The sequence below is a fragment of the Pygocentrus nattereri genome, chromosome 3 (genome assembly GCF_015220715.1).
Source record: "Pygocentrus nattereri isolate fPygNat1 chromosome 3, fPygNat1.pri, whole genome shotgun sequence".
Taxonomy (NCBI): Eukaryota; Metazoa; Chordata; class Actinopteri; order Characiformes; family Serrasalmidae; genus Pygocentrus; species Pygocentrus nattereri.
This window is the reverse complement of record NC_051213.1, coordinates 38,630,528-38,650,515: the sequence shown is the minus strand read 5'-3', so window position 1 is coordinate 38,650,515 and position 19,988 is coordinate 38,630,528. Positions and strand designations below refer to the sequence as shown.

Sequence of the window (19,988 nt, the reverse complement as noted above, 5' to 3'; positions counted from 1 at the left end):
ACGTCCAATAAAAAAACTGCTTTTTTAATGCATAGTGGGCAAACTGGATAAATCAAATCACAAAAAGTGGTCAGTATCCATTTTAACTGAAAGGCAGAGCCATATTAGCTGTCAAAATATCTTGTGTTAAATGGAAATGTTTCCATTCAGATTTGTATGGTAAAATAATTTTTACAACATACCTTAGCAGTTCTTCTCGTTCAATACTCCACTGAAGATGTGCTTAGATGCCTTTTTTTAAGGTTTTACATTTGACCTGACAGTTTCAATTTTTAGCTGAATCATATTCATATGCTAAGGCAGCCATTTCAGTAAATGATCACAGGGCTAATGTCTGAACATCCAAATAATATCAGATGAAAAATCAACAATGTGATTTAGGCATCAGAGTCTTATGCCTGAGAAAGTCACTTTTTAATCAGATATTTCAGGACTACTTTGAATGTGTTTCAGTGACTTCTGTGTTGAGACTATCCACAAAATTAAACTACAGCTATTACTGTGCGTTCGATTAACAAGCAATTGAAAACGCTGCCATTCAAACTCTGGTGCACACCAAATAAGTGGACAGAGAACCCCTAAGCAGCTTTGTTTCAGTTTGCTTCAAAATGGATAGTTTGGAGGATAAATGCAATAAGGACCCAAGACATCTCAGTAGTTGCGCATTAAACATGTTAATGTCTTTTGTGCATGATATGGCCAACCATAAGACTGGTTTGCTTATGGTAGAGTACTGCAGATTATACACTGCTCAAAAAAATAAAGGGAACACTCAAATAACATCCTAGATCTGAATGAAATATTCTCATTGAATACCTTGTTCTGTACAAAGTTGAATGTGCTGACAACAAAAATCACACAAAAATCAATGGAAATCAAATTTATTAACCAATGGAGGCCTGGATTTGGAGTCACACACAAAATTAAAGTGGAAACAAACTACAGGCTCATCCAACTTTGATGTAATGTCCTTAAAACAAGTCAAAATGAGGCTCAGTATTGTGTGTGGCCTCCACATGCCTGTATGACCTCCCTAAAACACCTGGGCATGCTCCTGATGAGGTGGCGGATGGTCTCCTGAGGGATCTCCTCCCAGACCTGGACTAAAGCATCCACCAACTCCTGGACAGTCTGTGGTGCAACGTGGCGTTGGTGGATGGAGCGAGACATGATGTCCCAGATGTGCTCAATCGGATTCAGGTCTAGGGAACGGGCGGGCCAGTCCATAGCTTCAATGCCTTCATCTTGCAGGAACTGCTGACACACTCCAGCCGCATGAGGTCTAGCATTGTCCTGCATTAGGAGGAACCCAGGGCCACCAGCATATGGTCTCACAAGGGGTCTGAGGATCTCATCTCGGTACCTAATGGCAGTCAGGCTACCTCTGGCGAGCACATGGAGGGCTGTACGGCCCTCCAAAGAAAAATGTCACCACACACCATTACTGACCCACTGCCAAACTGGTCATGCTGAAGGATGTCACAGGCCGCAGATTACTCTCCACGGGTGTCTCGAAGACTGTCACGTGCTCAGTATGAACCTGCTTTCATCTGTGAAGAGCACAGGGCGCAAGTGGTAAATTTGCCAATCCTGGTGTTCTCTGGCAAATGCCAAGCGTCCTGCACGGTGTTGGGCTGTGAGCACAACCCCCATCTGTGGACGTCGGGCCCTCATACCATCCTCATGGAGTCGGTTTCTAACCATTTGTGCAGACACATGCACATTTGTGGCCTGCTGGAGGTCATTTTGCAGGGCTCTGGCAGTGCTCCTCCTGTTCCTCCTTGCACAAAGGCGGAGGTAGCAGTCCTGCTGCTGGGTTGTTGCCCTCCTACGGCCTCCTCCACGTCTCCTGGTGTACTGGCCTGTCTCCTGGTAGCGCCTCCAGCCTCTGGACACTACGCTGACAGACAGCGGCAAACCTTCTTGCCACAGCTTGCATTGATGTGCCATCCTGGATGAGCTGCACTACCTGAGCCGTCTCATGCTACCACGAGTGTGAAAGCACCACCAACATTCAAAAGTGACCAAAACATCAGCCAGAAAGCATCGGTACTGAGAAGTGGTCTGTGGTCCCCACCTGCAGAACCACTCCTTTATTGAGTGTGTCTTGCTAATTGCCAATAATTTTCACCTGTTGTCTATTCCATTTGCACAACAGCATGTGAAATTGATTGTCAATCAGTGTTGCTTCCTAAGTGGACAGTTTGATTTCACAGAAGTTTGATTTACTTGGAGTTATATTGTGTTTAGTATAATTATTTAAGTAGTCTTAATTAAATAATTAGTAACCTGATTATCAGTCATTATGAAGGATGTGCATAGCACAACGTGTCGATTTAATCGGATTAAATACTTTTCTTAACTTTCTTTAATACACCATTAATATCCAAGGTCAATAGCTATGAACAAATCATTAGTTTATCAGATGATAGTTCCATATAGTTGCCAAATGTGAAGAAATTAAGAGCCGGAGAACATCATTAAATTCAGCTTTCCTGTAGATATGAGTGAAAACTCATGTTTATTTGATGAAAAATTAAAACTCAGCTCAAAGTCAGAACTGACTTTGGTCTTAACTGCGACGGCAGACATGCAGAGGCAAGAGCATGAAAATAACAAAAAAAATAATTTTGAGAATTCCTCTCAGCTTCAGACCTGCCAAAAGAGAGAAAAATTCTCCCCACTCCAGTTCACTGTCACTCAACGGTTAAATCAACTTCAAATAAGTCCTTTGAAGCTACTGGTGCAGAACATTCAAAGGTTTATATGTAGGTAGCTTGTAAAGAGTATGCCACAGATTACAAACACACACACACACTCACCGGCCACTTTATTAGGTACCTGTTCAGTTGCTTGTCAACACAAATAGCTAATCAGCCAATTACATGGCCGCAACTCAATGCATTTAGGCTTGTAGAGATGGTGAAGACAACTTGCTGAAGTACAAACTGAGCATCAGAATGAGGAAGAAAGGTGATTTAAGTGACTTTGAATGTGGCATGGTTGTTTGTGCCAGCAGCAGTTGTGTGGACGAAAATGCCTTGTTGATGTGAGAGGTCAGAGGAGAATGGGCAGACTGGTTCAAGATGATAGAAAGGCAACAGTAACTTGAATAACCAACCAAAATCTCTGAGGAATGTTTCCAACACCTTGTTCAAAGTATTCTACAAAGAAGTAAGGCAGTTCTGAAGGCAAAAGGAGATCCAACCTTTTACTAGCAAGGTGTACCTAATAAAGTGGCTGGTGAGTGTATATCAATAGCAAGCGGTGCTTTTGAAACACATGGTTTGGGATTGTCCTGGGATTTATTAATTTTGGAAGAGGCTGACTTTTGTACTTTATAAACTTACAGGAAAAGACATTCCCCTTCCACCATTTATTTTGCTTCATAATGATTATTCACAAGTACAGCTCAATGAGAAAACAGAAAATTATGTTTGCTGGTTTGACCGCTGCAAAAAAAACCTGCTAGTTCAATGTTGCATGCCCCCTCATATATCGCACAATAGGAAGTGATTATTTTATTTTTATGATATAGCTATGATGAAGCACTCTACTGCTAGAACATACAGCACAAAGACTTCAACAAACCAAATACTGGAAAATTTGGCTGGTAACATTAGTGAACTACTTAATTCATGAGTAAAGGGTTTGAAAATGGTAAATTAATTTAGGAATATAGAGTACCCCTCTAGACCACTGGTTCCTAACTCTGGTCCAGTTGTACCCCCAGCCCTGCATGTTTTAGTTTTTTTTTCCCCTGATTCAGCTAATTAACAAGCGTTTCTTAAGCCCAAGTATGCGTGTTACAGCAGGAGAACGTACAGGACAGGGGCACTCCAGGACCAGGATTAGGAACCTATGGTCTACACACTTGGCACTGGGCATGGTGACATCAGCCTCATGGATATCTGCTCCTGAGCATACCATTCTAATGGTGATGCTTTTCACAAGCTGTGTATGCATGTAATTAAATTGCATAAGCAATGGGTGCACCTTAAAATAGCTGAATTTGCTGATTGGAGGATCTGCTTGGATACCACTGGAAATATACTGTAGATAGGAAAGACACGTCCCAATTTATATTTTGATTAGACTGCAGAATCAATGGTTTTCTTCAGCAAAAAGTGGGCCCTGAGAGGAAAATGGTGATTCCCAGTGAACACCTAGGACTCCTGTTGCTCATTTAAGAGGTTTGGTAAAAAGGGCCTTATTCTTAAGAGTTTGCAAGCACTGCCATCTAGTGGCAACTTTTAAACTACTGATGTCTAGTTCAATACCAACTTTTTATTTTGTTTACATTTCAACCTACCAGGCCATTTTCCATCATTTCAACAAAGATATCTCACTGCACAATTTAAGACTACCTTTGCTCATCTAAGAGTTGACCGTTTTAAATGAAAGCCATTAGGACTGATAAAATTTCTGATAAAATCTTAAACATAGAAAAGTCCCCAGAGCTAAACCAAGACCAAAAGTTTTGTCCAACTGAACACTGCAACAGTTCATTCAACACAGTAGGAGTCAATTTAACACTGGCAATTTAGCAGAAACTATTTGACTTCTGTGGAATGAAGTCTGTGTGCAACAAGCTTTGGTAAAGTAAAAGAATGCCACTCTCCATGAAAGGACGGCAAAAACCAGCTGCCAAAGGATTCTGTGCTTTTATTGCAAAAACTAAGCAGCCTTTTGGAACACAAACACAAGACTTTTGTATTTGAAAAGTCTGCTTCCTTGCCCTTTCACTTGGAGCTGGTGTACTTGGTGACAGCCTTGGTCCCCTCAGACACAGCGTGCTTGGCCAGCTCCCCGGGAAGCAGCAGCCTGACGGCAGTCTGGACCTCACGGCTGGTGATGGTCGAGCGCTTGTTGTACTGAGTCAGTCTTGAGGCCTCGGTGGCAATGCGGTCGAACACGTCATTTACGAAGGAGTTCATGATGCTCATAGCCCGACTGGAGATGCCAGTGTCAGGGTGGACCTGGAAAGTGGATTCCACAAGGCAGTGAGCCTGGAGGAGCTGCCCATGTTCATTAAACACTCCACACCAATACATGACTTCTGTAGCTATACTTTGCTAAAACATACAACAGCAAAAACATTGCAAATGATTCTATGACCTTTCTATTATTACATGATTAAGTAGGAAAGAAAAGCCCAGGATAAAATACATGCCTTAGTATGGTGTTATTATAACAGCTGACTACTGCTAGCTCATGTTAAAAGGAAACAGAAGATGGGCCCAAGAGGAACTCCATAAAGCCTTTAACAAATGTGACAAGGATGACTTTCTTGAAATTGACAGCATGTCACAGTATAGCCTTTATTATATGTTGAAACATTTTGCCATCCCAAAGCAGCTAGTCTATATGCTAGTGTACAGCAATACATGGACTTTTTCAGTTCATAAATGTAACAAATTTAATTAGACTAAACTGAACATTTTTGAAATCTGTACAACAGAACACAATTATGAAACTTATAGAAATGGAACCTGAACTGATGTACAAACAAGAGCCTCGTTTTGCTAACGTGTTTTACAGTGACCTACCTGCTTCAGCACTTTATAAATGTACACAGCGTATGTTTCCCTCCTCTTGCCTTTTCTTTTAGACGATTTTTTGTCTCTTGGTGCCTTTCCTTTCTTTTTCGTCCCATCGTTCGTCATTTTAGGTGGCCGTTACTGTATGTTATCATATAGGAGTATGTTTTAAGGACGTTATGTGCCACTCTGTGGCCTATAGCTCACTGGAAAAGCTCAGCCAAACGTGCTAATGCTGTTTAGCAGGCCTCAACTGCCGCCCATCGCCCATTTATGAAGTCCTGCTGCAATTGAACTAATTGGAACCGAACGCTGATTTGTTATGATAATGAGCTCACTGCCATCCTAAAGCGGTGAATACTTTAGAAATGTCTTTTCTGAAAAAAAAATCTTGTTAACAAACCTTTTGTGTTTATTAGTGACTTTATATGTCGTAATATCGCATAATAAAATATTACGAGAGGTTTAAATGCGTTTTATTACTATATTGGCCACTAGATGGCAGTCCTGTGTCATTATGAGAGAGAGAGAGAGAGAGAGAGAGAGAGAGAGAGAGAGAGAGAGAGAGAGAGAGAGAGAATGAGTGAATGAGTGAATAAACGAACGAATGAATGGACGGGTGGAAGAAATACATCTGTAACTGTAATATGTCTGAATAACGAACTCAAATCACAGAAATAACTCATATGAATGCAGATGCTACTGCCATACTACTCTGCGATGTGTCTTGTACGGAGCCCCTGGTGACATCCTGTATAAATAAAAATAATGCGTGGCCACGCCTTATTAACGCGTGGGAACGAGAGCCTAAGGCATGGCTACACCTTAGTAAGCCGCGATCTCGTTCCCACGCCTTACTAAGTCGTGGCCATGCATTAGGATCTCGTTCCCACGCGTTAATAAGGTGTGGCCATGCATTCTTTTTGTTTATACAGGATGTCCAGTGGGGCTCCCTAGTCTTGCAGACAAACTCTCAAACACTATTTTAAAGCCCTTCTGTCCTGATGGTCTCTCCCAGACCTGTTCCAGAGGGTCAGTAATTGATTTGAGTGTAAAGTGAGTAAGGCCCCTGCCCTCTCAGAGACCAAATATGAGCTTAAATTAGGACAATATGGGAAATATATAGGAAAATCAGTGTTCTTCACCACATTCAACAAAAACAAATTTATTCTTAATGAACATCTTGTGAATCATATGGTGTCTAAGCAGAAAAGATTAAAAAATAAAAAATCCATGCAAGAGTAAGTTAAGTGGTTCTAATAATGACCCATTTTCCATAAGACTGAAAGAACTTTTCCTGCTGTGTAGTGCAGTGCACTGTGGAACACAGTCAGCGATGGATAGTTAACAGAAAAAGAAAAACTTAAAAATAAATGGGGGTTTGAGTGGGTTTTGACAAAATGAGGATGAGATGACAGTACAATGCTGTCATTTTGTTCCAAAAATGTTTTACTTTATTTCCCTAAACCTTTTAAATAAACAGTAGTGATGTGTTTGCAGTTTGCATGTTTGAAGAGCTGTTTTGTTGTTGTTGTTTGTATTTGTTTTTTGATAAATGTTAGATATTATGGCATTCTCTAGGCCTAATGCTACTAATCAGGTGCCATGTATGTAATGTAATTTTTCTAATTTTTATAGCTTAAAACAACAGAAAGTTTTTAGTTTTCTTTCTTTTTTATTTTATTTTAACGTGGCATATAAATGCAGAATCTCAATGTATGATATACATTGATCAGGTATAACATTATGCCCTGCGATGGACTGGCGACCTGTCCAGGGTATATCCTGCCTTTCGCCCGAAGACTGCTGGGATAGGCTTCAGCACCCCCCCGCGACCCTGACGGAGAAGCGGCTAAAAAAATGGATGGATGGATGGAGGTATAACATTATGACCACCTCCTTGTTTCTACGCTCATTGTTCATTTTATCAGCTCCACTTACTGTATAGGTGCACTTTGTAGTGTACAATTACAGACTGTAGTCCATCTGTTTTTCTGCATACTTTATTAGCCCCCTTTTACCCTGTTCTTCAGTGGTCAGGACCCCCATAGACCCTCAAAGAGCAAGTACTACAACCCCAATTCCAATGAAGTTGGGACGTTGTCATCATCATCATCATCATCATCGTTGCCCGCTAGTCCAAACAGGGTTGCGGTAGCAGTTGGGAGAGCAGAGAATCCCAGATGACCCTGTCCCCCGCAACTTCCTCCAGCTCATTCCCGGGGACCCCAAGCCGCTCCCAGGCCAACTTGGAGACATACTCCCTCCAGCGGGTCCTAGGGCAACCCTGGGGTCTTGTCCCGGTAGGCCGTGCCTGGAACACCCCCACCAGGAGGCGTCCAGGGGGCATCCGGATCAGATGCCCGAACCACCTCAGCTGGCTCCTCTCAATGCAGGACACTTTTACACTTTGCGTCAGTCCATCTCAGATGAGCTCGGGCCCAGAGAAGCCAGCGGCGTTTCTGGGTGTTGTTGATATATGACTTTGACTTTGCATGGCAGAGGTTTAACTTGCACTTGTAGATGGAGCGATGAACTGTGTTCACTGACAGTGGTTTTCTGAAGTGTTCCTGAGCCCATGTGGTAATATCCATTACAGAATGTCAGTTTTTAATGCAGTGCCACCTGAGGGATCGAAGGTCACGGGCATTTAATGTTGGTTCCTGCCTTGCAGCTTACTTGCAGAGATTCCTCCAGACTCTCTCAATCTTTTGATGATATTATGGACTGTAGATGATGAAATCCCTAAATTCCTTGCAATTGCACGTTGACAAACTGAGTTCTTAAACTGTTGGACTATTTGCTCACGCAGTTGTTCACAAAGTGGTGAACCTCGCCCATCCTTGCTTGTGAACGAATGAGCCTTTCAGGGATGCTCCCTTTATACCCAGTCATGACACTCACCTGTTTCCAATTAACCTGTTCACCTGTGGAATGTTCCTAACAGGTGTTTTTGAGCATTCCTCAACTTTCCCAGTCTTGTTGCCCCTGTCCCAACTTCTTTGGAATGTGTTGCAGGCATCATACTCAAAATGTGTGAATATTTAAAAAAAAAAATAGGTTATCTGTTTGAACAGTAAATATCTTGTCTTTGTAGTGTATTCAATTGACTATAGGTTGAAAAGGATTTGCAAATCATCGTATTCTGTTTTTATTTATGTTTTACACAACGTCCCAACTTCATTGGAATTGGGGTTGTATTTGGGAGGTGGATCATTCTCAGCATTGCAGTAGCACTGATGTGACGTCATGATGCTGGAGTTTTTAAACACTGTGCCCCCTCAGTGCCCACTCTATTAGACACTCCTATCTTGTCCGTCAACCCTAGATGTAAAGTCAGAGATGAAAGCCCATCTGTTACTGCATAGTTTGTGTTGGTCATCCTCTAATCCTTCATAAGTGGTCACAGGACGCTGCCTGCAGGACACTCTTGGCTGGATATGTTTTTTTCCTGGAGGACCATTCTCAGTCCAGCAGTGACACTGAGGTGTTTAAAAACTCCAAAAGCACTGCTGTGTCTAATTCACTCAGACCAGTACAACACCCACTAACACACCACAACCATGTCAGTATTACTGCAGTGTTGAGAATTATCCACCAAAAACAAAGTATGCAGAGAAACAAATGGACTACAGTCTGTAAATGTAGAACTACAAAGTGCACCTATATAGTAAGTGGAGCTGATAAAACGTATTACGTTTACCCTTCCCTCAAGGAACAAATTCACCCTTCCTAAACACATCTTAGACAATCGTCTTCCTGGTAAAATATTACACAACTGGAAATATAAAAATACAAATACACCACTATGTAGCTGTATCACCACATCATACATATAAACTAGTCAGATATGCATAACACAACAGTAAATAAACAACCCTGTAGAGGGTAGAATTGTCCATGTTGGAGAATATTTTTTCTAGTGTTGAAAAGTATCAAGAGTCAGGAGGTTTGCCAAGAAGTTACAGTGCATATTGATGTCCTTTGCCATATCTCACTGTTGCTACAGACTACAGGCCAAGATGGAGAATTGCTTGTGTTTGGTAGATTGCATTATAAATAATACTGCAGATTAGATGTCACAGATACTGTAGATTTCACATACACTGTCACTTTTTAGAAGAATGAGGGCAGATGGAGATGTACACATTCTCCACTTCTCCTGCACACGTAGCGTATAGTGTCTTGATATGGTTTGTGTATAATAAATGAACACATGTTCTGTAACTGACAGTTAGTTGTTACTTTCACAGAGGCCAGTTACTGGAGTACTGGCACAAATCTCAGTCCAAACCTCATACATCTGTTCACTGTTTCGGTTCTGTTCAGTGCGTTTTTCAGCATCCTTTATCATTTCAAAATGACAATTTAGACATGCCCACTACAAATAGGTCATTGAATTTGTTCAGGTGGTTCCAGGTTGACCATTCAAAAAGTCAAATTTATCAAGCCACAACAATGAATTTAACACAATAGCAATGAGCTGACTGAAATCATAGTGTGTCGTAATATTGTTAAAACCCAGTATAAGTGGTACTAAGATGAGAAAGTATCTCATGTCAGTGGATGCTAGCTAGCTAGCTAATTAGCTAACTAACTAACGCTAATATTCACTAGAGTGTTCACTAGCTCCAGGAACTAGCTTTGGAAAATAAAGACACAGAGTGCCATCAAATATGTGAAGCAGATTGTCGTCAGATGCGACAGAATCAAATCAGATTCTTTTTACTTAACTATGAAACAAAATGCACTGCCGTTAACATTAGCTAGCTAGTTGCCGATGCAGTGGACAGTGACGTTAGCGGTTGGTTTCATATTCATATTTCTTTCTTTAATAGCTTGTGAACCAAAATGTTAGTATGAGTAAATCAATCCAACACCAAAACAGTCAGCTCATTGAGACAACGAGAGACGATAAAAATCATGCTCTGTCAAAATCTGCATCAAGGCACCGCTGACAAACATAGCCAACAGACTGAGCTTTTGACATTGGGTTGGTTTTGTAATGTTTATTTTTAATTTATTTTACAATTAACATTAAGTCAAAATTCCTGGGAAAGCAGAACAAGTGACAAATTGTATTCTCATATATTGTAGCTAGTGTTAAAGTGCACAAGGACGCTTAGTTTTCATGTTAAAATCATTCAGTTCTCCTGGCTGCATTGCCTTCAGACATCAAATTGGTACACCTCTTGGAATCAGGGTTCAACAGTAACGATTATCTGAAGTTAAGTGTGATAGAAACAGCAATACGAAGTTCATCTCGGTGATGGGGGGCGCAGTGTATTAACAGAACAATGTAACTGAGGCCAAACTCGGTTTCCTTGCATATTTAAGCCCTCGCCATGCAATGATCTTATATTTTTTGTGCTAAGGAAGACGATTGTATTATTTGTTGACAAATGACAGAATGGTAGATCTTCTCGACCAGTATTGGACACCCCTCCCTTAGAGTAAACGTAATTATATCTATCAGTAGTTTTGACATTGACTCATGAGTGTGGTCTTCCAGATAGATTAATAAAAATGTTTTCAGCTTTATGAAATAAAAACACCAACAGCCTCCAAATGGTGAGGGTGGCTTGTGTCTGAATTATGGCCATCTTTTTGCATAATAATATAAGTTATAATTATATAAGTTATAATTATAAGTATAACAGTGCATCAAAACATTGTGACCTGGTAATGCAATCCTATGACAGTGTGCATCATGGAATTGTGATGATGCTTTATATTTTTAAATTCTATTGTGGCATCTAATGCAAGTGCCTTGTCTGAACTAGGGATGCAAAACAAACACAGTGAAGGAGGCTCTGCTCACACATACACACAGGCATATTACTGACTCTTGACAGTCAGACACAAACCTGTCAGTTACTTTAAACACTCTACCTTGGCAGATTCCCACCAGGAACATGCTATGTGATTGTAGCTCATTTTACACACAATCACAAAATACACAGGTTAATAACTGAGATGAAAAAAGTCAGCATTTCCTACCGAAGACCTTCTATGCCGACCTTTCTCTGACTGAATACAATAGCAAGGTATAGACCTTAATATGGTGATTTCTTTTGGTAAAATAAGTTGTAGAGAGACCCTATTGTCCTACAGTGTACATCAGCACCTGGCTTTAGTTTCACTGCACAGTGTTAGCAGTGCTCTCTGTATGGCATATTTTTGTGAATGAAAGCTTTTTTTGACTGTCCACAGACAGAGTCATCTGTAGAGGCTGTGTTTCACACACAAATCTTTGGCTTTGCCTGTACACAATGGTCTATTCAAATGTACAATATGAGTTAGCAAAGAACAATATTTCTAAAATCACACAGTCTTTGTCTGTTTTTAGAGGGCATTTAACTACAGCTCCACCAGCCAAACATAAAATACTCCCAACAAGATGTAAAACTACAGAATTGAGCTTATTGGATGCATTAGCCTTGGTAGTGATTCCTGTTGGCAGTTTGCTACAGAGACTGTTGTTAAAACAGAGAGGTGAGGAGCAAAAACTATGACTTGTACTTATAGGCGCTTTTCTGACGTGGAAAATCTACTTTACTGATCTACTTCATTTAAAATAAGCTACATTTTAATGATTTCTTTTTTAAGGTACATTATTCATTTACACTAACAACTACTTAATTCTAAATATGTTACTCAGTATCGGCATGTACTAAAAACCTATGCATCCCTTGTTTCAAACGCCAAAGTTTCTTAACGTTCACTACTAATAAATTTAAATACCTGGGTGTCCACATCAGTGAGGACCTCTCATGGTCACTGAACACCAAGCAGCGAATCAGAAAGGCTCAACAGTGGCTGTACTTCCTGAGGAGGCTGAGGAAGTTTGGGATGTCTCCGGTGATCCTCAGCAACTTCTACAACTGTGTCATTGAGAGCCTCCTGACCAGCTGCATCACCGTGTGGTACGGCAGCTTGACCGTGATGGACCGTAAATGCCTACAGAGAGTGGTGAAGACTGCAGAGAAGATCACCAATTCTCCACTGCACTCTCTGCAGAACATTTACAACCATAGAGTCCAAAGGAAGGCTGCCTCCATCATCAAAGACCCCACCCACCCCCAGCACGGACTGTTCAAACCTCTGCCCTCAGGCCGGAGGTATAGGAGTATGATGTGCAAGACTGCCAGACTAAAGAACTCCTTCTTCCCCACCGCAATCAGAGTTCTGAATCAGAAATAACTATTCACACTTCGGTCTGCCCAGACTTAGGTACAGACGTGTGATGTGTATCCCACTGGTAAAGAACTCTTTCCTCAGGAATAACCTGCACCTACTGTCACTTTACTGTAGCACATGTTTACAATTGCACTATTGCACTTTACCACTCATTTCTGCAGCAGATAATCATGTTCCCGGCAAGGCACAGCACCATCCATCCATACCACTGTAATTTATACACTGTAACCTAACCTGTTGTAAATTTAAAAACCTCTATTAGTAGCCTATATTTAGTACGTATTTCTTGATTAATATATATGCTTGTATATATACTCTTTTGTATTTTTAATGTTATATTTGGCATTCTTAGCGAGGAGCAAAGTAAGCTTTTCATTGTATATAAGGAAACCTGTTTCCTCTGTGCAAATGACAATAAACACAATAGACAGGTCCACACCATCATTGCAGGCTGTTTTTTCTAACACAGTTTAATGTAATGTTGTTTCCATCCTTTGATGGAATCCCTCCAGTAACTGTTCAAAAATGGTTTGGTTCATACCTGAGAGGAGGTGACTACTTTGTCAAAATAGAAAATAATATTGCAGAGAGAGTGCCCGTGACCTGTGGTGTCCCCCAGGGTAAAATTTTTGTGCCGCTCTTATTCAATTTATACAAGCTTCCTCAATGCCAAATACTACAAATACTCTGGGATACCACAGCTATGCAGATGATGCTCAAATTAACTCAGCCCTCTCCCCAGATGACTATGGTCCCCTTGACTCTCTTTGTAAGTGTCTTGAGCACATCTATAACTGTATGGAACAAAACTTTTTGTAATTGAACAGATTAAAGATAAAACAGAGATTATTTGGGAATAGAAGTGAGAGGCGCACCCTGGCTGCTGATCTGTTTTCAAGAACCCTAAAATTTAAAGAACTAACACATATTTTTGATATGTACTAATGGACTCTGATTTCAGTTCTAACAATGTCTAAACAGTTAATAAATCAGCATTTTATCACCTTAAGAACATCAACAAGATTAGAGATTTTTTGATTAAGCCAGACCTGGAAAATAGGCACCATTAGGCAAGTAATCTGCTAATATTAGCAAATTAGTCAGCTAACATTAGCTATAAAGCTAAAACAGTTGCACAATTCCATTGTGTTACAAGGGTAACATTAATTCCACAATAATAATGATCTGGCTGGCTGTTTTTTTATATTTTATATAGCTAGCTGATTAACATGTTCAGCAATAAAAAAGTCAATTGAGCATCACTTCTGAGTTCCTTCAGTTGTTGCCACCTCTGAAAAAAGGCCAAGCAAATATTGATCCTTGTCTTAGCTTAAACTCTCTCTCTAGCTTGTCACTCTCTCTTTTAGCTTGTCGGTGTTCTGACGAATTGTGCTAAGGCGTCAATGTCCTACCATTCCACATATTTATAACTAGCTCTTTGCATAAAACCTCTAGGTAAGGTATTTTGATAGCATAAACCACCTTGTAAAAATACTACCAGTATTAGAACTATGAAGCTGAAGTCAGTGTCTTAATTTTCCTGTTCCACCCTAAATGGTGCAGTAGTTATTATAACACCTCAGGCACTGGAATGTTACTGCTACACTATTTAAGATGGAACTGGAAAATTTTAACAAGAAACTACCAGACATTACCAGCATTTAGACAATAATTAGAATATTTTGATAGGTTAACTCACCTTATGAGGGGCTAAGTAGTAATATTAAGCTTTTTAATTAAGTAAAAGCACAGTAAAACATCTAACACACTGGGTTAGTACGCTGTACTAATGTTATGTGTATACTACTGAAAATGATGCTACTCATTGGGTAGAAATAATTGTTAGAACGGTTCAGCGTTTCTTTGCTTTGACCACAAGTGACGCTGCAGAGGGCAACAGTTTGCAGTTCTGATGTCAAAGAATCAAAGAATTGGTCAAAGAATGTTGGAGATGGAGCTGCCGGGTAGAAGGAGAAGAGGTAGACATCAGAGAAGGTTTATGGATGTAGTGAAGGTGGACATGGAGATCGTTGGTGTAAAAGTAGAGGAGGCAGTGGATAGGACAAGATGGAGGCAGATGATCCCCTGTGGCGACCCCTAAAGGGAGCAGCCGAAAGAAGAAGATGTCTCCAAAGTTAGCGAAATCTCTTTCCTTCCTGTCACCAACTTAAACCACTGTGAGTAATGGCCCCACCAGCGTTGCTCAGGTAACCAGCCCATGTCGAGCCGGACCTTCTTTTTGAGTCTATGTATGTGACGTCAATGCATAAAGGCATCTGATGTGGTCTGAAAAGCTCTTGCAAAATCCAACCCAACAGCTAAGACTTTTGAATGAATATTTCAGGCTTTACGGGAAAATTCACAGCAGCACAAGAGCACCATATTTTAGCAAGTTTTCCCCTCTTGACATAGTAATACTGATTCTTTCAGTTTTAAAAAGCAAATCTTACACACTGCTGCTTTCAGTTGCTTCTCTATTCTACTTACTACATTATTTTGCCATGAAATTTTGTAATTTGTAACTATTTTTAAATAGCGTACTATTGTACATCAAAGAACAACCTCTGTGTGTCTCTATACTTTTGGATAGGCAAAAGATTCAGTGGGGTATAGGTGAAACATATTATTTGAGCGTTTCACTGAGAATCGATAGCCCGGAGGCCTTTCTGGCCTTTTAAATTTTTGGTGGGTCATGACACAGTATTATTGGATGGATTTTTTGGCCTCAGTCTCACAACACCCAATGGATAGATAAACGGACGTCCTGGCAGTTTGGTCATAATAGAGGTAGACCTCCTCCTCTACTGTTAGAGCAGTATAGAGAAAGTGTATGGCACTGAACTTTGTTTACCAAATATTGGCCTTTACGGTGTTTGTAAGCAAAGCTGCTAAACACAGACAGCATGCACTCAAATGTATTATTTCAAATATCTGTCAGGAAGCTGTGCAGTTTATCATAATTTGAGTCTAAACCATTCTGCAGATAAGCTGTAGGGTTTGGGAATTAATGTCACGTTGCACTGCATTATGAGAATGTTCCATGGTATTGGTAGAATTAATTCTTTGTTTGCATACTACAAACACAGTATAAGAGCTTAAAGAGATGGTTTTATTGTGGTTTGACTTGGTAGACTTGCCATTCGTAAATGTGAATTAGAGAAAATGGGGTGCATCTTAATCAACTTCAGAGGAATTCCAAACAATGTTATATGGATATATGGAAGCTTATTGATGTGTGGGCGCACTTTTTTCCTAACCAGTATGCAGCTTAAGAGCCTGTTCTTTTGAGTAGTAAAAGTTTTAGGTCACTTGAAGCCCATGTACATTTTACAAATGAATATTCTACCCAGAAACCAAGTTTGTAAAAAGTTAGTTAGCTGATACAAAAAGCAACAAATTCACTAAATGATTCTTAAAGTTGATTCTGTTAAATGTATGAGTATAAATTGAGCTTGAGTTTAATTATACCAGCTGTTTTTATATCCGTCTGTATAACTGACTAAGCCTGACAAAGTGGTGTATCACCTGTAAGACACTGCGTCATGACATCATGCTCCCAAGCCCTTTTTCTCCCTAAATGGAAGAGACATGCTTGCCAGAGAAACTTCACAGGAAATGGGAAATCTCATGATCTCAATAACCTGTCTGATGTGTCTTTTGCGCATGTCAGTTTCATATCTAATATAACTTAGAATGCTCCTCAGCAGGTTAATAAATTATGAAAATGTATGAATAACACACCTAAACGCTATGAAAACCAGGCACATCACTAGAAATGCCTTTTAGCATTGAATTTAGTCTTAACTTATCGTATTACTTACAGTGGTATTGCCTTATATCTTTGTGTTGGTACTTAGACTTCCAAATGAAGTTCATTACGTTGTACGGAAATTGACAAGACTACTTTGTAAAGCAGTTGTAAGCAACAGCAAATAGCAGGTATAAATGCTTGTGGTTGGCTTGAATGAAAAATATATGGCCAGTTTGTTAGAACCTAATGCTGGGTCTCTAATATTCAGGTGGTTCATTCTTGATGTGTCTCTCTAAATACTAATTGGTGTTTAATGGAGGCCCACTCATGCTGCTCACATTAGTATGCCCCTTTGTAGTGCTATCTAACTAAATACACAGAGAATATTATTGTACTATGGAAGCAGTTTAGACAACCTTTTAAGCTGACTAAAATGTTTTCACAGCCCTGTCTGTCTATGTGTTGTGGAAATGTGAAAGGTTAATAGAAACTTGTTGGTAGAATTCTTTCAGTTCTAGAAGCATTTGTGTCCGTTTTACATAATATTTTGATATTCTGTTGTCCTCTGAATCTTTAGCCCCTCTCTGGACTAAATGCAGCTGGAAGAAGATAAGATGGATCTCGAGCTTCATAACAACCTGTGAGTTCTTTGCCTTGATCCAGTTTAAAGTTTTGCTCAGGATTCACTTGCAGTGCTTTACTAAACTGTCAGTAAGTTGTTTTTGGGTAAGGATGGCATCTATCATGTTTTTCTTCTGTCATAAGTGTGTACAGTACTAACCATGTTTCTTTGAGAGACCATTTAAAGCCTGAGATATGCTTCCAAAAACACCCTTGAAATTCTGTCCTTTAATCAGGGGTCCCTTTTGGTGTCCCTTCAGTGATCCTTAATTTTATTAAAAAAAGAAAGCGCATATTCTGTCATTTGTCTCTTAGCCCCCAGAAGAATGTTGCTTTTGGAAATTTCCTAGTGCACCCTCTTATTTGTCATGACAAAGATCATTGGGTAAAATGTGTTACTGTAGGTTAAATTTATATATTGTTCTCTATGGGTTGTGAATGCTCACATTTCAGTGATTTCAGTGTGGTTTTCAGTGAGTAGGAGTGTTCTGGTATCATTCTTTTGAGAGATGTCATGATTTTGTAGGACTGCTCTGAGGTGTTTTAATCCAAATTTTACTTCAATCACTGATGAAGTAACAATGTGGCACTCGATTTTTTTCTCTTCTCAAGAGTCACTGGAGCCGACGTTTATGACAGGGGCTCATTATGACTGTCCAAAGCTGCATGTTACTTTTTTTTTAAGGAGTTTTTTCACTAGTGCTAGCAGGTTACAAAATTCAATAGCATTTGAAAACATGTTTCTGTTTGGGGATGTGATGAGATAAAGCTGTTTGGGTAAAGTGAGTTTTGAAAGTGAGATTCTTTGATTCTTTGAATTAGTGTAGTTTTTTTAAGTTGAAGAAAACTAGTTAAATTGCTTGTTACTACATGAAGTCATTTTTTTAGACGGATCTGACAAGACACTTTTTTACAGTGCCCCAGTACTCTCAGCACTACTGCATCACTCCAACTGTTCTTAGACCCAGCACTCTCAACTCTGCATCAGCCTTTACTGTACTCAGTCCCAGCGCTCTCAGCTCCACTGCATCAGCCCTTGTTATTCCTTATCACTCTCACCTCCACTGCATACTGTACTGAATGCTGCTGCCTCACCCCAACACTCTCAGGTCTCTCCCTCACTGTCCAGACCAGCCAGCTCATTCAGTGATTCCACAATATTGCTTAAACAGTTTATTTGCATTTGCTCTCACTGCAATTGTAATTTCATGTCAAATTAATATGAATATAATATAATTTTGGGACTGCTGTTTCTGCATTTGCTTCTGGGGGTAGTCGTGGGCTGGAGGTTAGGGAATCAGCCCTGTGACCGGAAGGTTGCTGGTTCAATTCCCTTGGCTGACAGTCCATGACTGAAGTGCCCTTGAGCAAGGCACCTAACCCCCAATTGCTCCCCAGGTGCTGTGGATAAGGGCTGCCTGCTGCTTCGGGCAAGTGTGCTCACTGCCCTCTAGTGTGTGTGCTCACTAGTGTGCATGTATGTGGGTGTTTCACTGCATGGATGGGTTAAATGCAGAGGTCTAATTTCACAGTGTGCAAACACAATGACAAATGGTTGTAAATTCTATCAAAAAAATTATTTTATTTGGCTTTTCTACTTTTGTCTCAAACATTTTATGTTAAATCACAGTGATCCACAATAAAGATTGCTACCAGGGGTTCTAACTCTCACAGTTTTGGAATGAGACTCATGATTTTGGGTCTTTCTTCAAGCAATAAAAGAAATTTCAAGTCAGGAAAGATGGGAAAGAATGAAATCTCAAGCCAGCCAAACACCAAACTTGTATCACAACTATTTTATGTTCTGTATCCCTCGTGGCCTCTGATTAGTTTATATCCTAATCTATTAAGAGGACATTGGCTGCGTCTCCCATAGCTCTGCCTATTTATGTCACTATCACGGCCGTGAGGGTGCTGTGGAGTGAAGCAGAGTGCTGCGTTTGAGTTCGGACTAAGGATTGGCCTCAGAAACCTGGAGGGCTCTCTCCCAAAGTTACTGCTCCGTCTCTCAGAATGTGTGCTAGTTAATCATTCGTTTTTAACTCTGGTTCATTTTAATTTCATGTCCCCATCATCTGACCCCAACAGTGCAGGCAGTTACATTAAAAGGCAATCAGTTGTCATTATAATACAACAATTATTTAATAATTTAAATGAATACTTCCTGAGGTAATCTCACCACTCAATTATCACCACAATCTCACCACAAATTAATTTGGTTTCTAAATTACTGTATAAAAAGTACATAAATCTGTACCAGTGGGACAGTGCAAAGGAAAAATTCTTTATTAGAAATAAACACAATCATAGTAAACACTATTTAACTATCTCTGTCTTCAAATAAGAGTTATACTTGATTCAAATAATGAACTGGAGCTAATTTAGATCAAAATTATGGATCAGTTGGGGGTCTCTGAGGACTGATTTTAAGAACAGTGGGTCGAACATGCAAATGACTTGAGCTGTACTTGAAATGCATGTTTTAGGTAGTGGATATGCTCTTGAGCATGTAAAATTGAAAATCCCATTCTAGTCTCAGCTGAGCTACCAGAAAGTCTCACTTCAGTTACCTCCCCAAAGTTGGCAACCTTTCTACTACTTAGAAATTAATGCTGTCTTTGTAGATGTTTATAGACTGATTTAATCTATGTCATGTTTTCTAAAACATTTGCATTACTCCTTATGGTGTTTAGACATGTAAGCGTTAGGTGTGTTAATGCATGTTAGGTGACCTAATCACATACATTTGACAGAGGCATGCTGTTTTGTATAGAACTTCTATGAGTTTTAGCTGAGAAGTTTGTTTCATACAATTGGTACAAGAACCAGCACATTACTTGTCATATTGAAATTGTTATAGGCTACATTCTTGTCTC

The 19,988-nt window shown here is 39.9% G+C and overlaps 1 protein-coding gene across 1 annotated transcript; it reads right to left on the bottom strand.

The window, feature by feature from the left end:
• Window positions 1–4,645: 4,645 nt before the first annotated feature.
• zgc:92591 (uncharacterized protein LOC436997 homolog) lies at window positions 4,646–5,797 on the bottom strand. Its single transcript, XM_017700724.2, has 2 exons — window positions 5,550–5,797; window positions 4,646–4,979 (listed from the first exon to the last, which is right to left on the bottom strand). The coding sequence occupies exons 1-2, from the start codon at window positions 5,664–5,666 to the stop codon at window positions 4,743–4,745; spliced, it is 354 nt and encodes a 117-aa protein (XP_017556213.1). The 5' UTR covers window positions 5,667–5,797; the 3' UTR covers window positions 4,646–4,742.
• Between the last annotated feature and the right edge of the window lie 14,191 nt (window positions 5,798–19,988).